At 33.3% G+C, this 24,106-nt stretch overlaps 1 protein-coding gene across 1 annotated transcript in view; it reads right to left on the bottom strand.

The window, feature by feature from the left end:
* The window catches only part of csf3r (colony stimulating factor 3 receptor), a 33,220-nt gene extending 9,360 nt beyond the window's left edge, over positions 1-23,860 (bottom strand). The window contains exons 1-10 of the mRNA XM_030158857.1: positions 23,748-23,860; positions 13,847-13,928; positions 12,966-13,039; positions 10,089-10,385; positions 8,183-8,315; positions 7,864-8,030; positions 6,537-6,706; positions 4,362-4,512; positions 3,987-4,069; positions 3,663-3,864 (exon numbers count right to left, since the gene is read on the bottom strand). Coding sequence (XP_030014717.1) covers positions 3,663-3,864; positions 3,987-4,069; positions 4,362-4,512; positions 6,537-6,706; positions 7,864-8,030; positions 8,183-8,315; positions 10,089-10,385; positions 12,966-13,029 — 1,267 coding nt within the window. The 5' untranslated portion in view covers positions 13,030-13,039; positions 13,847-13,928; positions 23,748-23,860. The remainder of the gene's footprint in view (positions 1-3,662; positions 3,865-3,986; positions 4,070-4,361; positions 4,513-6,536; positions 6,707-7,863; positions 8,031-8,182; positions 8,316-10,088; positions 10,386-12,965; positions 13,040-13,846; positions 13,929-23,747) is intronic.
* Between the last annotated feature and the right edge of the window lie 246 nt (positions 23,861-24,106).

Raw genomic sequence — 24,106 nt, 5'->3', positions numbered from 1 at the left:
CGATATATTGCAGAATCGATATTTTTTAATGAAGTAAATAATTATAGGTCAATTATCAGTCACTTAACTGAGGGGTTCCCAAAGTGAGGTACATGTACCCCTGGGGGTACTTGGAAGAAGCCCAGGGGGTACTTATTTATTTATTTTATTTCACTGGTTCATTTAATAGGGACCATGCATATTTATGAACATTGCTGTATAAAAAACACACCCATGTAAATATGCCAAAATTAGTAAAAAGAACTACTTTTCATCTGCAGCCCCTAGGCAGGAGACAGAACAAGACATAAAACAGCCAACATTGATATATCACACATTCACTATAAATTAAAAATGTAAGAAATACATACAATGATGACATAAACATCATTAAAACAGACAAACAACAAACATAAAAAAAAAACAAATAGACATAGGATGATCACAGTGGCATTAACCTGTAGTCATCTCTATAGTTATATACAATTTAACAGAGATAGTGTACGGGTGATGAAATATATGTATGATTTTTTTTTTTTTTTTTGATAAATACATTAAATAATCATCATGTACTGAATAAAAAATAAATAATGAGAATTAATGCTGAAATATAAAATGTGAAAAATGCATTCATATAATAAAATTGACACTCTTGACCTTATTAGTTTTCAGTATTTTTATTGTATTGTTTTTTGGGTTTTTTTTGTATTATTGTCTGTCATCTTGTTTAAGTTTTGGTAACATTTTAATAACATTTCTATTTTATATTATTTGAGATGAGATTATCTGAGTAAGTAATTTTTGTGTGTTGATGAAAGGTTCATTTATTCATTCATGACCATTTAATGTATTTTTCTTATCAGTGAAAGAGGGCAGTTTTCAGTTTATATTTTGCACAAAATTTGCTTATAAAGATTTGTTATTTTTAATATATTAAAGTTAAATATATGTTGTTTGTTTACAAAGTTTTGAAAATATAAACAGACACCTTTGGCACAGGGACAGATTTTGCCAAATTTTTTCAATCAAATTTGCTGAAGTGAGAGTTGGGGGTACGTGGCTAAAAATACGTATTTCACTGTAAAAAGTTTGAGAACCACTGACTTAACCCATAAAGACCCAAACATCCACTGGCGACCAATATTATTTACCAGTATAAAATGTTTAATATCTGTTGATTCACTAATCTTGTCAATCAGTGTAAATAATGGGTGTAAAATGCAGTTTTTCGTCTTTTCATGGTCATCACAAATGACCCATTTGGAGGCTCAGAGTCATCTTCTACAACACTGATTTACCAGTAAGTGGATAGAGACAGTTGTTTTATGTTCAGTTCATAATAGATTTTATTGAAAAACTTACTTTTTCTTTGTTTTCTCTGTTTCTGATATAATAACCCTCAACTTTAATCCAGGCTTTTATGGACGTCTACATGAGTAGTACATTAAATATAGGAAAATACCCGATTTTCACTTGAAAATGTAAAATACAGAAGATAATATTACAATAAATGGTGATAAATTGCTTAAGGAAGGTTAAAAAAAAGAGAAAAAAATCATTTGGGAACTGCCACAAAAGAAGTACTGGGTTAAAATTACATCTGAAGGAATGAAAACTAAAGGTTTATTCATTTGAATAAATGTTTTATTATGCAAAGAAAAAATGATTGATTCTGGGAAATTAGTCAGTTGTTTTTTTTAATCAAATGAAAAATAGTCTCATCAAGCATGTTTATTATTAGAAATGAGATGTTTTTGGGAAATGACAACATGAATAATATCTTAATAAGGCACTGAGTTAAAACTAATCATTAACAAGATAAAACAATAATTTGCATAATATCCTATCAGACCAACAAGATTCTTTTACTTTTTAAAAAAGTGAACATCTTCTTCCCAGTTTAAGAGTATTAAGTCTGACTCACTTCACTGTGTCTGTTACTTAAAATAAGCACACTTTGCTGAGTTTTATCTATTTTAGATTTAAGGCTTTATTCAGTGCTTTTCAGTGGCTACACTTTTATTCTAGTTTCAATACTCCTTTCCAATCTAATTTTGGCAGATATGTGTGTTTTCTTTATTAAGACAGAACAATATGGTTCTTTGGCTTCTAGTGGAGCTGTTCATGTAATGTTCTGATGAGTTTACAGGAGTATGTGTTGAAAGTCTTGAAAATAAATGTAAGTAATTAGAAAGTTTTGCATTTCCCCTTTGAACAAAATAACTTAAGAGCATGACTTTGAAATATTTAATGACTTCTGATCCATTAATCCTATCAATACATGTTAATAATTGGTGTGAAATGCAGTTTGTCATCTTTTCATGGCCATCAGATATGACCCATTTGCATGTTCAGAGGCTCCACAGTGAACGTGGATACACCATCATCTTCTACAACATTGATTCCCCAGTAAATAAATGACAGCGGATTGAGACACTTGTTTAAGTTCAGTTATTGATATTTTCACTGAAAAAGTCACTTTTTTTTTTCGGTGTTCTCTGTTTCTGACATAATAATCCTCAACTTTTACCCATAAAGACCCAGTATTACTTATATGGCAGTTTTACCTTCGCTAGGAGGTATTGTGGTCACTTTGCTTTGTGTGTTTGCGTGCGTGTGTGTTTGTTTGTTAGCAACATAACTCAAAAAGTTATGGACAGATTTTCATGAAATTTTCAGGAAATGTTGATACTGGCACAAGGAAGAAATTATTAAATTTTAGTGGTGATGGGGGGGGGTGTCTCTCTTGGTGGAGGTCTGCGCTCTCCAAGTGCTTTTCTTGTTTCTCTATATTTAGCCTTTCTTGAGTTATTTATCACCATGTATTATAGTATTACGCTCTGTATTTTGTGGGGTTTTAGTGTAAATAATGTATTTTCCAATATTTAATTCACTGATCGTGTAGATGTTCATAAAAGCTCAGATTAAAGTTGAGGGTGATTACATCAGAAACAGAGAAAACTGAAGAAAAAGTGACTTTTTCAGTGAAGGTATCAATAATTGAATGTAAAAACAAGCATTTCCACTGTCATTGATCCAACTTTATTTGTTTTACTGGTGAATCAATGTTGAAGATGACAGTGTTTCCACATTCACTACAGAGCCTCTGAACATCCAAATGGGTCATATCTGATGACCATGAAAAGATGACAAACTGTATGTTACACCAATTATTTACATGTATTGATAGAATTAGTGGTTCAGAAGTTATTAAACATTTTAGATCAGAACATGGTTTTGGTAAGTGGTTGGTGTTTGGGTCTTTATGGGTTAATCTAAGCTCTATGAACATCTGCATGATCAGTAAATTAAATACAAGAAAATACATGGTTTTCATTGACAAAACACTAAATACAGAGGAAAGTACTATAATAAATAGTGATAAATCATTGAAAAGAAAAACTTTATTTGGGAACTGCCACAAAAGTCAACATTGGGTCTTTATAGGTTAAACTGTACTGTGTCTTATGAGCAACATAATCCGGGGAGAAAATAAAACATGCACATTTTAGACTCTCCACCAGCTTGTACTGTTTTTTTTTTTTTTTTTCTTTTTGCATTCTTTCATACACAATTCAAATAATTGCATGTACATATATACAGTACATACAGAGTTTGACTTGAAACATGAAACCACCGCAGCCGTAAACCGGTTCAAACAAGTGTAAAGATGTCAGTTTTACCTTTAGGGGTGTAAATGCGAACTTCAGTGGGGGTGGATTTCCCTGCTGCATTTACTGCACTCAGATACACCTTCTTTGCTTTTGCAGGGAGCTGGAAGGAGCAGTAATTCCCCACTGTAACACACACCTGACCCTTTTCACCTTTTTGCAGTGAGACAACATATGACACATTTTGGCTGTTGGCATGAAATTGTTTTGAAGGCTGAAACAGAAAAAAAAAAAAATACAGGATATTTTACTGGCAGACCTCACACTCATCTAGCACTGTAAGAGAAAACACATAAGTTTGTGACAGGTGTCAGGCTATGAGTGTGATATGTGCACCTTCCAAAACAAATGTATGTTACGTTGTTTGTGCATTTGATCTCCTGAAGTCTTCACCCAGGAGTCTAAGCGTCCAGTCGGAGCTGAAAAGAAAGAGACGGCTGTCAGTTTCAGGGCTTGTCAAAGGCCTGCGCTTCTATTCTCACCCTTTAGAAAGTAGAACTTTTCTATACAAGACGAGTCTATGGATTCACTGCTAGAGTGTGCAGCAAAACTCAATACATCAATTCACCCTGTGCTATAGAGCAAAGCAATGGGAGATGTAAAACATGACATTAGCATATATTGAAAAGGCCAGGAAATGGAAGAAAAGGCAACAGATTGGAAAATGTTCAAGTGACTGATTGTGCCACATTGAATTGATCTGGGTCCTACCACTCTCCAAGGTGACTCCAGACTGGCTGCTGCTCCATTCACTCCAGGGGCTTTGTTGGTATCTGACTCTGATCTGGGAAATATAGCGAGTCCCGTGGAGGAGGCGACACTGGTCAACGGATTTTGTTGCTCTCACACGGTTCAGTGCGGTCTAACATATGACCAAGAGCAAACAAACCATACAAATCACCCTCAAAACTTTTATCATCAAATCTGTCTTTTGAATGATGATACTGCTTTGAACTTTAACCCATAAAGACCCAGTGTTACTTTTGTGGCAGTTCCCAAATTAATTTTTCTGCATATTTAACCTTTCTTAAGCGATTCATCACCAGTCATTCTAAAATAATCCTCCATATTTTGCATTTTTCGAGTGAAAATCATGTATTTTCCTGTATTTAATTTACTGATCATATAGATGTTCAGAAAAGCTCAGACAACAGTTGTAAATTAAAAACAGTAACTGGCGATCAAAACCATCTACTGACCTGAAATATTTAATAACTTCTGAACCATTAATCCTATCAATACATGTAAATAATTGGTGTAAAATGCAGTTTGTCATCTTTTCATGGTCAGATATGACCCATTTGGACGTTCAGAGGCTGCGTAGTTACCATGGAAACTCCATCATCTTCAACAACATTGATTCACCAGTAAATAAATGACATGGGATGGAGACACTTGTTTATGTTCAGTTATTGATATTTTCACTGAAAAAGTCACTTTTTTTCAGTGTTCTCTGTTTCTGACATAATAATCCTCAACTTTTACCCATAAAAACCCAGTATTACTTATATGGCAGTTCCAAAATAGTTTTTTCTCTATATTTAGCCTTTCTTGAGTTATTTATCACCATGTATCATAATATTATGCTCTGCATTTTGTGGGTTTTCAGTGTAAATCATGTATTTTCCAATATTTAATTCACTGATCCTGTAGATGTTAATAAAAGTTTAGATTAAAGTTGAGGGTGATTACATTAGAAACAGAGAAAACTGAAGAAAAAGTGACTTTTTCAGCAAATCTATCATTAACTGAACATAAGCCAAGTGTCTCTTTTTATTGTCATTGATCCAACTTTATGGGTTTTACTGGTGAATCAATGTTGCAGAAGATGACGGTGTTTCCATAGCAACTACAGAGCCTCTGAACGTCCAAATGGGTCATATCTGATGACCATGAAAAGATGACAAACTGCATTTTACTCCAATAATTTACATGTATTGAGAGGTTTAGTGGATCTTAAGTTATTAAACATTTTAGATTTAGAAGATAGTTTTGGTTGACGGTGAGCTTTCTGACATTATATAACACTATAAAACACAGTGGGACTCTATTACAAGTAGAAACTTCCACACAGACTAAAAAATACCTGGAAATAACAAAAATATGAAGCCATAATATAAGTACTGAATGTTCAACACCAAAAAGCATATTTGAACAGATGTAAAATAGTTATAATTATTTATTTTTGCAATCTCAAAAACTTTTGTTATGGACAATTACAGTCATTTCTGATAATAAATCAAACAATAAATAAAAACTTCAAGTCCATTTTTTTTTCTTTTGTACGAAAACACACTGTTTTAAGCATTTATGTTTTATAATAATGACAATTAATGGCCAGATTTTGAAAGTCAACTTCTTCCTGAAAACAAAGGTGCAAAAAATTGGCAAAAAAGACATTTTCTGACACTTTTATTGCAAAGAAAACATGAAGACACCTGTAATAATGGCAGTCTTAAAACGGTTAACATGGAACTCATTTGAACTATTTTTATACACAGTTAGTAATTTAATTTACAGTAAAGCATCACATTCTGTAGGATGATCATTTGTTTCTGAGGTAACTTTTCCTCAGAAAAACAGGCCTATTTTCAGTTTTTGTGATTTTTTTTTCCATTTTGACAGTGAATTTTAAAGTAAATCACAAACAGTTTTCAAATAATTGTATGAAGAAAAGAAAAATTTCTACCTTTAAAGTAATAAAACCTGCAGATAAATATAGTGAAGAAAAGGTGGCCTGTAAGATGCAGTGGGGTCGAGGTGAAAAGTATCATCAAAGCGAAAATAAGTGAAGCAGAAGAGCCTCAAATCTGAGAGCAGTACCTGAATAAAAGTAAATAGTTAAATATTCAACTACTGAGTGTAACTGGATTGGTTTGTACTCACGATTTGTTCACTCCATTGACCGTGGTCAGTGGTCCTCATTCGGACCTCCAGGTTCAGGCGTGCGGCCTGCATCCAGGTCTGGTGCTGGGATAAGGCCCATCTCAGCGTTAGGCAGCCGTACCTTCTAGGTATCGCTTGGATACTCAGAATCTTTGGTGGGTCAAATTTAGCTGAAATAAAACAACAAACAAAGCAAAAACCTTTTAGGATTTTTCTGATACTTCGTTTTTTTTTATTTGTGTCGTGTTGGGTTTGTGTAATAAATGATTGTGAAGAAGAAGTAGAATTAAAGACGGTTCTGGTGAAATATGAAATAAGGTAAGGTAAGGTAAGGTAAGGTAAGATAAGATAAGATAAGATAAGCTAAAACAAGATACGATAAGATAAGGTAAGATAAGATAAGATGAGATAAAATAGATACGATAAGGTAAGATAAGATAAGATAAAATGGGATAAGATTGAATAAGATGCGAGAAGATAAGATAAAATAAGATAAGGTAAGATAAAATAAGATAGGATAAAATACGATAAGGTAAGATAATATAAGAAAAGATAAGATAAAATGAGATAAGCCAAGATAAGATAAGATAAAATGAGGTAAGATTAAATAAGATGTGATAAGATAAAATAAGGGAAGATAAGATAAGATAAGATAAGATAAGAAAAGATAAGATAAAATGAGATATGATAAAATAAGATAAGATAAAATAAAACAAGATAAGGTAAGATAATATAAGAAAAGATAAGATAAAATGAGATAAGGCAAGATAAGATAAGATAAGATAAAATGAGATAAGATTAAATAAGATGCGATGCGATGCGATAAGGTAAGATAAGATAAGATAAGATATGGTAAGACAAGATAAAATGAAATAAAATGAGGTAAGATAAAACAAGATAAGATAAGGCAAGAGAAGATAAGATAAAATGAGATAAAATAAGATAAAATAAGGTAAGAGAAGATAAGATAAAATGAGATAAGATATACATTATTGATCCCCCTAGGGGGAAATTCAAATGTACAGCAGCAAAGGACAATATGCATCAAATGGAACAGAATACTACAAAAGATAAAAATATGAAAATTTGTTAAAGTGACAAAACATTACAAAAAATAGTAACAATAATAATAAATTAATTAACAAGTGTGCAGTAGGTGACTTTGATAAATGTGTGAGTGACACTGACAGATGCAAAAGTGTTCAGAGCAGAACAGCTCAGTCCAAATATTCTAGGACTAATTACAGTGAAATGGCAAATAATGAAGATGCAACCTGCAAAAAATAAACTCTATACAAAATAAATAACTGTTTTCAATCATTCTCACCTGCACTTACTGGTTCCAAAACGACAGGATCTGAGGTTGTTTCTCCAAGTTCATTTGTTACCTTCACATATATCTCCATTTCAGAGAAGAAGACAAAGTCCGAGCGAGGGATGGTGTAGCGGTGCTTTCCAGGAAGCAGCTTGTAAGTAAAGTTCTCATTTGAATCCCTGAAATGAGGAAGTTATATTGTGGGAATGGAATCACTATTGTGAAACTTCTCAGATATTTGTAAATGACATTTAAAACCATAAATAAACCAAAATAAAATCTGCTTTCTGGTAACCGTTTCAGGGTTTTCCTTTTGGAAGTAAAGTACTACCTGATGTGTGTGTGGAGGCTGTACTTGGTGAGAAGGTGGGTTTCACGCTGTCCGGGGTCCCAGCGACAGGAAATGGTGCTCGGGGTGGTCAGGTTTGTCAAACAGTAGAGGTTTTCTGGGGCTGAAGGGGGATCTGAGAAGGAAAAAAAGGGGTTTTAATGGAGCTGATGATAAAGTCTTGTCCATAAAAGACTGTCAGCCACAAACACATTAAAAACTGAAATCAATTTAAGGCATAAAATCACCAAATCCTCCCCAAAAGAGGATAAGGCCTAGACATTTTACCTTATTTTACCGCAGACATTTAGATTTTGTGAGGAAAAAAGCTATTAATTCAAAAACATACAAAGCAATACTTATAAACTCTAAATGTAGAGCATCAGTTTTCATGTTTTTCTTGGGATTATCCTCAAAAATTATAGGTAGAATGAACCAACTGATACCTAGGGCTGTACACGAGCTTTAATAAAGTGCCGATCTAATGTAGTTTTTGCTAAGTTTTGGCTTCGAATTACTGGACACATTGGCAGAAAAATAATGAAATAAAATAAATCTGCTGTAAGACACTTTGCCAAGGCTGGAACTGAAGTCGAAATATTTTATTTAAGCCAGAGCTGTAAAGGAAATGTTTTCAATGATTTGTAATCTAACATGACCACTGCAATTTGTTTTGTAAAGCTGTGAAGGTTGGGCATATTGTGCATGATGACAATAATAAAAAGAAAAAAACAATCAACTAAGCAACCAAATCAACCAATGAAATGGTTTAGACTAGTAATATTTTAACACGTTTGTCTTGTAAAAATTAAGCTTTTACATTTGGTAATGTGTATTAATATTATGTCATTTTATTGTATTGAAACATTTGCAAAAAGACTGAAGGCGGACTATTTTATTTAAGATAGAGCTGTAAAGGAAAGGTTTTTAAGGATTTGTAATCTAACATGACCACTGCAGTTTGTCTGGTAAAGCTGTGAGGGTTGGGCATATAGTGCATGATGCTATTAAAAAAAACACTGATTCAACCGACCGACTGACCAACCACAACCAACCAACTAACTAACTAACTAACTAACTAACTATAAGCTGTGAGGGTTGGGCATATTGTGCATGATGCTATTAAAAAAACATTGATTCAACCAGCCGACCAACCAACCAACCAACCAACCACAACCAACCAACCAACCAACTAACTAACTAACTAACTAACTAACTAACTAACTAACTAACTAACTAACTATAAGCTCTGAGGGTTGGGCATATTGTGCATGATGTTATTAAAAAAACATTGATTCAACCAGCCGACCAACCAACCAACCAACCAACCAACCAACTAACTAACTAACTAACTAACTAACTAACTAACTAACTAACTAACTATAAGCTGTGAGGGTTGGGCATATTGTGCATGATGCTATTAAAAAAACATTGATTCAACCAGCCGACCAACCAACCAACCAACCAACCAACCAACCAACCACAACCAACCAACCAACCAACCAACCAACCAACCACAACCAACAAACCAACCAACCAACCAACCAACTAAATAACTAACTAACTAACTAACTAACTAACTAACTATAAGCTGTGAGGGTTGGGCATATTGTGCATGATGCTATTAAAAAAACACTGATTCAACCAACTGACCAACCAACCGACCGACCAACCGACTGACCGACCAACCAACCACATCCAACCAACCAACCAACCAACCTTACAAAAAACCAACCAGCCAACCAAACCAACCAAACCAATCAACCAACCAACCAAACAAACAAACAAACAAACAAACAAACAAACAAACAAACAAACAAACAAACAAACAAACAAACCACATCCAATAATCAGTGCAGGTGAGATAATCATTGACAAAACAATAAGAGGAGGAGGAACTCATTCTCACATCCCGCTCTGATCTCCACTCCTCCCAGGATGACAGCAGAAGGGCCCTGGGTGCAGCAGGTGAGGACCGCCCTGGTGTCATTGAAGCTTTGTAAAACAACCTGGGAAATCCTGCTGCTCTCATTGGCTACAAAGCTGTCGGGGACAGAGCGGTCATTGAGGCGCCACTCGATACGAACAGCTTGTCCAGTGGCCAGAGGGCAGTCGTCTCTGATGACACAGGTGGCTGTGACAGGTGACCCCAGAGCTACCACCGAGCTGGACGTCTGGACCGTCGCACAGGGCTGTGTGACAGCGTCTGAAAATGAGGAAACTCATTTAAACCTCAGAGCTGGGACAACTGTATGGAGTTAATTCACTGCTGAAACCAAAGAAAACAGTATGTTTTAATATCCTGTGTGAATTAACAGTGTGGACTGCAAAATATAAAACAACAGTAGGATATTTGTCAGAATATTATCAGTGTCCCTTAACTGTATAGAGCTAATTTCTTGCCAAAACCTGGCAAAAATAAAACACTACATCATTAATGCCAAAATGTTAAAACAAATACAAAATACACCACCCCAAAGTCTTTTGTTTTATATATAATTTAACTGACCCCCTGGGATGTTTATACTGAGGTCATTTGAGTGTGTCTATGTATTTTGATAGTTGCTGGCAGCCATTTTATTTACTTATTATGTACATTATATTAGAATATATATGTGGTTACCTGTGTGAATTTTTTTTTCTTTTTTTTGTAGTTTAGTTTATTTGATGTTATGTTATTATTCTGTATATATGTAAAGGTGTTAGTGTTGATGTTTGTTTAATGTTGTTATATTGAAAAAACTTAAATAAAATATTAAAAAAAAAAAAAAAAAAAAAAAACGCTGCCTTTTTAAGTTGTGTCGTTCTGTTTTTTGTTTTTCTTTACGTCTTTTCCTTTTTTTCTTTGTTTTTTTTTCTTTTTGTAAATGTCTGAAAATATGATAAAATCCATAAAAACTTAAATGACAAAATATATATATATATATATATATATATATATATATATATATATATATATATATATATATATATATATATATTTACGAAAGACATTCTAATGCATTTTTCCAATTATAAAATTATAAATAAAAATATTGTCTTCGTCCTCCATAACACACTCAGTCATTTTAAAGAAACGCAGCATCACACTGATTTCTGCCAAAACCTGCTCTAACAAACACTGCTGGTTTAGACTATTTATCAATTAAATTTATACATGTACAGTAACATCCATACAGACAATGCAAATCTCAGCAGCCACAAAATCAACTCATCTGAATAATACAGTGTATCCCCACAGGAATCACATGCAGTAATGAGCAGCGATAAGTTAAAATAGCTAAAAATATGATATGGGTAACTTGATTGATTGCTTGATGTATTTATTTTGAATATGAATGTCAAAATGGAAGGAAATAAATAAACAAAATAAGAATAAGACATATAATACATATTCGAAAAGGAGTGAGAATTTATAAACTCCTACCCCTTCTCCTTAAATCATTACTAACAATAATAATCTTCCTAGTCTAAGCATATCTATACTCTATACTATAATATGCCTGATACTTATTATTCATTATTCATACGGAAATTATAATGTCTATAAAAAACTTAAAGGGCAGCCTATTTTGGCAGAATTTAGTGCTTCCAAATTGACTTACAGCAGGGGTGTCAAACTCATTTTAGTTCAGGGGCCACATTCAGCCCAATATGATCTCAAGTGGGCCGGAGCGGTTAAATAATAACAGTGAAAAGACTAAAATTAAATTATGATAATGTTTACATCTACAAAAATCTGAATAACATGAACAACTGGAAACATCTTTAGAAAAACAAGTGCAATTTTAACAACATTATGCCTCAGATTATCAGTTTATCCTTTACACTTGTGCATTACAACTTACGTTACAATTACTAATGCAAAAACATTTAATAACAGGCAGAATACTGTTAAAATTGCATTTACTCACCTTAAGACATTTCGGGTTATTCACATTTTTTGTAAAAGAATAGCTTTATATAAACATTTATTTTCATGTAATTTTACTTTTTTTTTTACGCTAAAACAAAGAGAAAACTGGCTGTTTTCATTATTTATGGGTTTAATATGATAGTATTTTACTGGTCTGACCTGCTTGAGATCTAATTGGTCTGTATGTGGAATCTGAATTAAAATCATTTTGACATCTTTGATTGTTAATATCTTCAGTGTAACTTTTGTATTTCACAAATTCATCCTACGGGCCAGATTGGATCCTTTGGCGGGCCAGATTTGGCCCCCAGGCCACATGTTTGACACCTGTGACTTACAGTGATAAATCTGAAATACAGTTGCAGATAAAGTCGGAATTTTTTTTTTTTCCATGTCTATTTGTACACATCAGTAATCACTTTTGACCAGGTTCAATCCCAGTTACAATTTTATTTACCAAGAATAAATCACATTGTCACAATCATTTTATGTGAAAAATAAGTAAGAAATATTTTATTCCAACTGTATGGACAACAGTGTGAATTGTGAATGTATTTGACATAATTTGTATTTGCAAAAACAAGTATTAATTTGCTAATCATGCTTTGTATTTGCAAATCAAAGCATCTGTTGGTGGCTTTTTTGGGGTAGTTTCGGCTGGAAATGAGCTCTGTATCTGTGTGGCATACTGAAGAGGATTGCTATAGGAAATAAGTCTTCTCTAAACGTATTATTATTAAAATGACCATCTTTCTGTTCAGTCTGGACAGAAATTTAAACGCAAAGTAAGTGACAGTGTAATAACCGTTGTCGCTACTGCTTAGGTATTTCCATTTACATGTGAATTTTCATTCAGGGACAAACACTCACCTTTTCTGTCTCCATTCACAAATGCCGCCAGCATGGCAATCACTGACACCCATGTGGATATCATGATGATAAACCTGTTAGGCAGCCAAAATGAAATGCATTATTCCTGCATTACAAACTTTCATGCCCAATCAAAACAATTTGCATTGCCATTCCTCTCCGAGCGCTACGCCGCATTGTGCGAGCGAGTTATCGAGAGTGATAACGGCCGTCGTTTCAGAAGACATCATGGACGTGCTGTTTCAGGTGTTTTGCTGTAGCATTCAGGCTGATGTGAGCAGGGATGTGATCTCCATAATGCATTATGTTTTAATGTAAACAGCAGGCTTTCCCAAAAGTATAGTGGGGAGAACCTGCAGCACTGTTTGCAGTGTGCATACAGAGCAAACTCATGAATAAGAGAGAAAAATCAACTTTTGCGACAGCTTGGGTCCACATTTATGTAACATGATTACACACAGGACCTGACATTTGAGGCTCTCCTAGCTAAACTGTATGTGTAAATGAAACCTAAATTCTCAGCAGACAGAATAAAAAGATATCACCACTATCTGTCGTCTTCTACCGTTCAATTAAAGGTATTAAAGTCTTCTGAACAGACAGGAAAATTGTAATTGCCAGTTGTTAGATGGTAACCAGCCTTGTTGGGCTCGCATTCCTCTGCTGATTGGTCATGTATAATCAGGAAAACATGGGAGCTTGTAGCTAAGCAGATGGGTGCAATCCACCAACATATTGCACTGGTGATATTAAGTCAACAACCTGCTACTTAAAATCAAGAATCAGTTGGGACAATGGCATTTTAATAACAGGTGAGAAGATGGTGATTTAATTTTGATGGCTTTTTTTTGTTATTGTTGTTGTAGTTATTAAATACTCACCATTCCACAACAAGTTTAGAGGCCTTGAACTGGTTGGCTCACAAAACCCCACAAACAGGACACATGAGGCATACCCTATCAGCTGCATGGGAGGAAACACAAAGCAGCATTTAGCCCAAACAGCTAACAATAGCCCACTAATGCTTACAACAGGACTATATAGCATAAAAGTTAAAGCAGTGTCTTAACCCTTTATCAGGCAATGACTATTTTTGGTAATTTCTGCAGACAGTGACAGCAACAGCTCCAGTGAGGACAGTGAGTCTACAAGTCCAGGTCCAATGTGGTCTACAGGGTCTGTAAGGTCCACCTCTGCATGAACTGTGAGTGTACCTGCTTTGTTAGGTACCAGGGGTCTGGATCAGCACTAATGTTGGTCTAATGTTCTAAAATACATGTTCCTTACATCTTACATGTGTTTTCTTGTATTTTCATATATACAGTTCTTGTATTTTTGTTTATTTTTTCAATCTTTCCACTTACAGGTAAAGAACCAAATATGGTAACTTCATTGACCTGGATTTCCTGCAAAACAATATTTTTTTTTCAACCTTGGTGTGATATTGAAGGACATAACAAGACTTTATTACTTTTGTGAAATTTTGTATTTTTATGTATACTTTTTTTTTTTTTTACCACTTACGGGCAAGGAACCAAATATGGTAACTTCATTTACCTTGATTTTCTACATGACAATAAAAAATGTGGAAAATTTTACAAAAGTAATAAAGTCTTGTTATATCCTCCAATAACACACAAGGTTGAAAAAAAAAATGGTTTCGTAGAAAATCTAGGTCAATGAAGTTACCATATTTGGTTCCCTACCTGTAAGTGGAAAAAAATGTAAATAATGATAATAATAATAATAATAATAATAATAATAATAATAATAATAATAATAATAAAAAATACAGGAAAAATCTTTCACTTTGCATATGTTGTTCTTGTTATTTATTTATTTTAACATTTTTTCCACTTACAGGTAAGGAACTAAATATGGTAACTTCATTGACTTGTGAATTAGTTATGACCAGGGTCACGCTTTAAAAAGGGGAACATATATTTAATATAGTAAAATAGTTTTGTATCACAACAAAAAAGTGCAATTAAGGAAGAATTACTATTCTTGCATAAGCAACAACTTCCTTATTTACTATCAATAAACAGTAATGAGGAGGTTATTTGGAACTTTAAATTATAATTAAATTGTAAATTGAATAATGTACCAATTAAACTAAATACATGTGCATTGATAGTAATGACTGTAAATGTTTTCTGTTGGGTAAAATATAAATTATAAAAAAAATTCAAATCTTTCTCTGCTTCCTACTTCCCTAATGTGAGGATGAGGTGCCATTTTATTTATTTATTTGTTATTTCTAATGTTTTGACCTCAGGTTTTCTGGATTCAGCGGTTTTGATTTGACAAAACCACTGTTGTAAACTTGCCATACTGGACTCTGGGAAATTAATGTAACTTTCAAGACTTATTTTATACACTAACAACAGATAAGCCATGAGGATTAGCTAGTAAAGTGTTATTTATAGATATGCTTTGTGAATTATTTTAGTAGATGGCAGCTATTCTCAGGCTTATCTAATAGTGTTTCACTAATATCTTGCATGTGTCACTTTAACCCAATAACTCATCTGTCACTTTACTGTTGTATCTTTATTCTTTATTTTTTGTCTCCTCAAAGTTATATTCTGTACTTTTCATTATGCGTCGTACATATTGCAAAAAAGCAGACTTTGACCTTCTTTAACCCATAAAGACCCAGTGCAACTTTTATAGTAGTTCCCAAATTAATTTTTCTCTCTATTTAACCTTTCTTAAATTATTTATCACCATTTATCATAATAATATCCTCTCTATTTTGCATTTTTTCAGTGAAAATCAGCTATTTTCCAATATTTAATTTACAGATCATGTACTTTAATCATCATGTTGAGATTATATTTGAGGGTTATTATATCAAAAACAGAGAAAACTAAAGAAAAACAGACTTTTTTAATAAAATCTATCATTAACTGAATATAAACCAAGTGTCTCCATCACTGTCATTGATTTAACTCCGTGGGTTTTACAGGTGAATCAATGTTGTAGAAGATGACGGTGTTTCCATGGTAACTATGGAGCCTCTGAATGTCCAAATGGGTCATATCTGATGACCATGAAAAGACGACAAACTGTATTTTACACCAATTATTTACATGTATTGATAAGATTAATGGATCAACAGGTATTAAACATTTTATATCAATAAATCATTTTGGTCACAGACAGATTTTTGGGTTTTTATGGGTTACATCAAATAAATATACGTTACAGGAGTAAGTGTCTGTTAACCCATAAAGACCCAGTGCTACTTTCGTGGCAGTTCCCAAATGATTTCTTTTCTCAATTTTTTACTTTTCTTAAGTGATTCATCACCATTAACTCTAATATTATGCTCAGTATTTTTCATTCTTAAGTAAAAATCAGGTATTTTTCCTATATTTAATTTCCAGATCATGAGTGATGTCCATAAAAGCTCAAATTAAAGTTGAATATTATTATATCAAAAACAGAGACAATGGAGGAAAAAGTGACTTTTTTAGTAAAATATATCATTAACTGAACATAAAAACAAGTGTCTCCATCCACTGTCGTTGATCCAAGTCAATGGGTTTTACTGGAGAATCAATGTTGTAGAAGATGACAGTGTTTCCATGGTAACCATAGAGCCTCTGAACGTCCAAATGGGTCATATCTGATGACCATGAAAAGACGACAAACTGTATTTTACACAGATTATTTACATGTATTGAATTGATTAGTGGATCAAAAGGTATTAAACATTCTAAATTTAGAAGATTTTCTTTTTTCTTTGTTTTTTTTTTTAGTTTAGTTTTTTTTTCAAATATGCATCAAGACAAAATAATCTTACTTAGTCTTTAGAAATAAAACAGGTAGTAAGAAAAACAAAAACAAAACTTATACATGACTTCGATTGCACATTCAAAGAGGAGTGTGGGAGGATGTATGACTTCTTTAATCCCACCCCTTCTCCACACAACAGTCAATCATTTAGCTTCCTATCAACAGAATATATGAAAAATCAAGTCCCTTAGATCTTTTGTAAGTAATTAACCTCACTTATCATCCTCATATACACACCCATATTGACATACCACAAAAGTAAATAAAAAAGTACATACATACATACATAAATCCTTGACATAAATCCATATATACATAAATCCTTCTGGTTTCTTTACTCCTTTAGACAATAAACTGCAGATCAGATAGTAGTTTTTTCCTTATTTTCTTACATTTTATAGAACAAACAATACAGAAAATAATCAACACACACCAAAAACTTACTTGCAGCGATATTATTAAATGAAGCACATGGAAAGGAAAGCTCTTGTGTGTAATCCCACAGTGTGACAGACATTGTTTTCTGTCCTCACACAGACATACATGAACACAAACATGAGCCTGTACACATGTCCACACAGACATACACATGTTCACACTGCCAGTAACTGATACCACAGGGTTGAGAAACTTCCTGTGCTCTTGTAACATTCCGTCCCTGCCTCCCTATCTGAGCCGTGGACTCTAAAGCCTATTATTGTTCCCGAGGCTAAAACATGTCGACTACATCTACATTTTTCACTCGTCATAAAACTCCCAAACTCTTGAAATTAACCTATTCCTCAGAGCTCAGAGGTACAAATTATGACAAATTCTTATAGATTTCCATTAATACTTGTTTCAGATATTTTGGGTCTAAAACATTTCTGTACCTCGAGGCCTAAAGAACTGGTAAATTGGTTCAGACTCCAACAAGAAGCGGTATTACTTTAATAATTTGTAACTATCATTCAAACTCCCAGGCAAATCACAGCCCACAGTCGACAATAACCTCGTATTTGTTAAAGTCTGTGTCGAAGCGTTGTGGGAGAAATGGAGTTTCTCCCAGTTTCTTATCAGCTGTGTGCATAAAGGCCTCCATTTTCCCCTGCTTTCCTCTATTTCTCCCTCGAATTTCTGCTTACTAATATCGACAGTAATTGCTTGCGGCTCTGACAAAAGGCAATTGAGAGAAAAAAAAAAGAGAGAGGGAAAGGAAAGAAGAGATAGGCTATTAAAATATCTGAAGTGTATTTTGTCAACAAACACAATTTGCAACGCTTAAAATAAGGACTGTATAAAAAAGTAGCAAGTTTTAGAGTTTTGGTGAATAATCTCTCTGTTGAGTTGACTTTAATGGACATAGTGTCAAACATATGGTCCGTGGGCCAAAACCAACCCACCAAAGGGTCCAATCTGGCCTGTGGGATGAATTTGTGCAATGCTACAATTTCACTGAAGATATAAACAATCATTTTAGTTCAGGTTCCACATTCAGCTCAATTTGATTCCAAGGATGTATTCAGACCTACTTCAATTGCTCCATTTAAAACCGCGAAAAGTCCCACCTTTTTATTAGGTGTGAATACATGTAACAGTCAATTATTTCGCAGCAATGTGGGTATGTATATGATATTGTGTATTGTTATAATTACACAAAATCTGTTCATTTTATTTTCATTTCTTTTGGTTGGTACCTGACATTGTGGGCCTCCGGGTCAGTGTGTGGAACTTTTAATTAGACTCTGTTCCCCAACGAGCAATTTACAGTGTGACACTGCGCGTTATAACTGGAGTTTTCGCGCCTTTGCCTCTTTCCTTTTGTTGATTTCTTTGGGAGAGGTAAGCAGCTGTGCAGTTCATGAAAATTTTTGTTTTAGCCTCTGTTAATTTAATTTTTACATGAACTGGCTAGTTCAGGCTGTATGAGGTACTTATAATGTGCTGGAACACATTTCTGTGTCATTTTGGTTTGTGTAGGAGCTTGTTTTATGGGGGTCGCTGACCGGAGGTTTTTGTGTTTTTCTGTCACTTGTCAGGTATACTGTATTTTGTTTTAATAATTTAATGTATTTGCCCCTTTTGTTCCGGATTTCTGTGGGAGAGGAGCTTGTTTTACGGGGGTTGCTGACTGGAGGTTTTTGTGTTTTTCTGTCACTTGTCAGGAACGAAAAAAGACAATAAACGGACACTGCCTCCAAAGACATACGTGTGGGTCTTGTTCTTAAAAAGAACACAACGCAGAGTTCGACACCACCGGTTACATACAAAGATGAGAACTCTGATTTGAATCAAATTTCCAAACAGACTCTGGGCCAGTTCACTTCTGGTGTGAATATAACCGGCCTCAAGCTGAAACAAACCAAGGAACCGTAGGCCTTTTTGTGCTTGATGAGCCACCGTAGCTGCTGGAAGTAGCCGAGCCTCATGGGTAGTCAGAGCTAATAGTAGCAGCCATGAGCCGTGGACAGACGTGGACCACTGAAGAAACTGAATGTCTTATTGACATTTAGTCAGATGTCCACATTATGAAACTGGCTCCGAATGAGCTGTTCTTGACAGTTAACATTATTTTTGTAAATTGGTGTCTGTAAATATACACATTCTTGAAACGGTAATTGCATGTAGGACCTCCATATTTGTTTTCATCAACACACTGTCATCTCTGATTCATCCCACCCCCAGCTTTTCTGTCCAATGCCAGCCCAGTTCATCATATACGTGCTTCTGTTTACAAATTTTGGTCCACAAGCAAAAAGTGCAATGAGAATGCGATCCAACCCAAACGAAAAAATAAAGTCCGCATTTGATCCGAATCAGCGAGGCGAACACTCCTATTCACCTCACCCCAAGGAGGTTGGACCGGTTGAATACTATTAAAATGACCTTTAACCTCCTAAGACCCAGCTATTGGTTTTCTGTCCACATTTGTGGATAAGAGTTTCACAACTTTATACAAAAAAAAAAAAAAAAAAAAAAGAAAACAATTCACCACAAAGGACATTCCATAAAAATTTTAAAAACTGCATCTGAAAAAACTGTTGCATCATGATGTTTCCAATATAGGCACTTATTTAATAAAAAAAAGCTTGTAGTTTGTTGACATTTCCTGGGTCTTAGGAGGATAAATAATGACAACTACAAATTTTTCTTTTTCTGTTAGTGTGAAAAAGTCAAATTACAGGAAAATATTTACATTTACAAACTATCCTTTACCAAAATATGTGAATAACCTGAACAAATATGAACAACCTGAAATGTCTTAAGAAGTAAGTGCAATTTTACCAATATTCTGCCTGTTACTAAATGTTCTGTATATTTGTATTTGATCTGTTGTGATCTGTAAGTTGTAATGTACATGTTTAAATGATAAACCGAGGCAAAAATATTGGTAAAATTGCACTTATTTTTCTTAATAAATTTCATTTCTTTCAGTTTGTGTACGGTTGTTTATGTTATTCACATTTTTAAAGGATACTTTGTAGATGTAAACATAATGGAATGAATGAATTTTACTTATTATTACTATAGAAATGTTTGGAGTTAACATTATCTATATATTATAATGTTAGTATTTTACTGGTCTAGCCCACTTACTAAATGTATAAATGATAAGTTGTGGTGTAATTGTACTTATTTTTGTCAAACATTTCAGGTTATTCACTATTTTTGTGAAAGAAATGTTTGTAAATATAGACTTTTTAACATTTTCATAATTTTTTGGACTTATATGCACTAAAACAAAGAGAAACATTTAGAATTGCCCATTTTTATCAGCTATTTTTCTATTATTTTAATGGTTCAGCCCACTTTAGATCATATTGGGCTGAATGTGGCCCCTGAACTAAAATGAGTTTGACACGGCTGCTTTAATGTGTTACCTGACTTCAGTAAGTGATGATGTAGATAGAGATAGACTTTATTTCGAACATAAGTAGGCAAAAGAAATTACCGATGTAAACAGGACACTCCAATATATAGAAATAAATCAACCTAACAAGAAAAAAAGAGTCACATATATGTATAACTATTTCAGTGTGGCTCTTAAACTATACTTTATGTCCTAAAAGGAGTGGGAAGAAGCCGAGCTTATATTATCCCACCCTAATTTTACATGATGATGATGTGTGTAGACAAACAATGATTTTATGATAGAAACCATATGCTTCCTTTCCCGTTGTCGAGGGTTACCAAACGCCTACTTTCAGGATTTAGCAATATCCTCAGCACAAAGTGTGATGACAAACTGGCCACTGTTTCCCCTTTTTTTGGACTAATCTCACACACAAAGTAATATGCTTTAAAATGAAGCTTGAAAAGAATTGAACGAAGTTTGCTTTTTTCTTGCTTCTTTTGTGTTTAGACCGTTTAATTTATGTGGAACAGTTCCTTCAAGCTCAAGACAAATTGACCTTTGTGTCAGCACTTGTAAAACTCCCAAAATCCAAAAAGGAGGAAAGCGCTTTGTTTCACATCCTCTTGTTGAATAGATGACCAGAGAATAAACATGTTTTCCAAGGTTACCTCTACGGAGATCACTACGTATATGAATGTCAGAATGATAAAACAGCAAAAAAATGAAGGTGTTTGAATAAAAAGATGAGTTTTAACCTCTGGGTTTGTGGCTTTAGTATGTTTTTAATGAGTAAAACTGATCTTTTTACTGTTTTAATAAAGATATTCATTAAAAACCAACATATTTTAAGAATATAACAAATATGTTTGATTAAACAACTTCTTGCGCAATGAAAATTGTGAAAAATACCTAAATCATTAAACTGAGATCAGTGCTTCCTCTGGAAAACTTCAATATGCATGTGTTTTCATTTAACCCTGAGAGAAAAATAACTGTTTTGTAGCATTTTCAAAATATTTTTTTTCCTTACTTAATCTTTCCTAACAGATTTATCATCATGTATACAAATAAAATGGATGCTTTTGGTCACTGAAGGCTGTTTGTGTTCTAACAGGTTTATTTATTAACATTTCATTTCATTATTCTAGTTGTTGACTGTTGATATTGCACATATAGCACACGTAGTTTTAGCAAACACAACATTTTTTAAAATTGTGCTTTATCTCGAAAGGAAATAAAGATTAAAATAGCAAAAAACAACAAAAACCTAAATAAGAAAATGAAGATTCAGTATTTTTTCACGTCTACAGTCTCATTTGAAGTAAATAAAGAAATAACAGTGTTTTACAATTAAAAAACTAGCACTGGTGATATTCGACACACAAGAAGATATAATAAACATATAACAAGAAGACATAATAAACATATAACTTACATAACATTTATATACATAAAATGGATGCTTTTGGTCACTGGAGGCTGTTTGGGTTCTAACGGTTTTATTTATTAACATTTCATTTCATTATTCTAGTTGTTAACTGTTGATATTACACATATACATGTAGTTTTAGCAAACACAGCATTTTTTAAAAATTGTGCTTTATCATGAAAGGAAATACAGATTGAAATAGTAAAAAACAACAAATATCTAAATAAGGAAATCAAGATTCAGTATTTTGTTCACATCTACAGTCCTCATTTGAAGTAAATAAAGAAATAACAGTGTTTTATAATTAAAAAACTAGCACTGGTGATATTAGACAAACAAGAAGATATAATAAACCTATAACTTATATAAATTTATATACATAAAATGGATGCTTTTGGACACTGGAAGCTGTTTGTGTTCTAACAGTTTTATTTATTAACATTTCATTTCATTATTCTAGTTGTTGACTATTGATATTGCACATATACCACATGTAGTTTTAGCAAACACAGCATTTTTTAAAATTGTGCTTTATCTTGAAAGGAAATAAAGATTAAAATAGTAAAAAACAACAAAAATCAAAAGAAGGAAATCAAGATTCAGTATTTTGTTCACATCTACAGTCCTCATTTGAAGTAAATAAAGAAATAATAATGCTTTACAATTAAAAAACTAGCACTGGTGATATTCGACACACAAGAAGATATAATAAACATATAACAAGAAGACATAATAAACATAGAACTTACATAACATTTATATACATAAAATGGATGCTTTTGGTCACTGGAGGCTGTTTGGGTTCTAACGGTTTTATTTATTAACATTTCATTTCATTATTCTAGTTGTTAACTGTTGATATTACACATATACTACATGTAGTTTTAGCAAACACAGCATTTTTTTTTTTAAATTGTGCTTTATCATGAAAGGAAATACAGATTAAAATAGTAAAAAAACAACAAAAATCTAAATAAGAAAATCAAGATTCAGTATTTTGTTCACATCTACTGTCCTCATTTGAAGTAAATAAAGAAATAATAATGTTTTATAATTAAAAAACTAGCACTGGTGATATTAGACAAACAAGAAGATATAATAAACCTATAACTTATATAACATTTATATACATAAAATAGTTGCTTTTTGACACTGGAAGCTGTTTGGGTTCTAACAGTTTTATTTATTAACATTTCATTTCATTATTCTAGTTGTTGACTATTGATATTGCACATATACCACATGTAGTTTTAGCAAACACAGCATTTCTTAAAATTGTGCTTTATCTCGAAAGGAAATAAAGATTAAAATAGTAAAAAACAACAAAAATCAAAAGACGGAAATCAAGATTCAGTATTTTGTTCACATCTACAGTCCTCATTTGAAGTAAATAAAGAAATAATAGAGTTTTACAATTAAAAAACTAGCACTGGTGATATTAGACAAACAAGAGGATATAAGCCGATACATGGCACAAGTACAAATAACTGCAAATATCAGATAAAATAAGCGTCTTAAACATAAGACATAACAACACATTCAGATGTACAGAAGTTGGATGAAGATGTAACTACTCATCCTGATCCTGTGTCATTCATGAAACCAGTTTTGTGAAGTTTTCCTTTTCAAACTGACACAAATATTAAAATGAAAGCAACAGCAAATCACTTGATGTGAAGATAAAGCGCTGCCATCGGGGAGGCTCTCCACTCACCACACGGCAGCTGCAGCAGACCCACAAAGACGACAGGCTCTCATCAATGCCGGGACATCAAACAGTGGCTCAAAGCAGCTCCATTTGGACGACGTGTGTGTGTGTGCGTGTGTGTTTGCCGTGCAGCTACGCCAACATCCTTGTTTTGAATTTGTGAAACTTCACTATTTTTCAGGAAGAGACGTGTGACTGATGGGGCCCAGTTCTGGGAAACCAAAGAAGGAGTGTGTTAAAATTAAGAGTTCACTGAAAAACAAATTGGTGGAATAGTTCAAGCAAATGTTCTTACACAGTGATGTTAGAAATGTTTCAGTCCCTTTAATAAGCTCAAGAAAAAGACTCTTTTCAGACTGGTTTTT

This window comes from Sphaeramia orbicularis, chromosome 16 (genome assembly GCF_902148855.1).
Source record: "Sphaeramia orbicularis chromosome 16, fSphaOr1.1, whole genome shotgun sequence".
NCBI lineage: Eukaryota > Metazoa > Chordata > Actinopteri > Kurtiformes > Apogonidae > Sphaeramia > Sphaeramia orbicularis.
The sequence above is the reverse complement of the archived record's forward strand: the minus strand, read 5'-3'. Positions and strand labels throughout refer to the sequence as shown.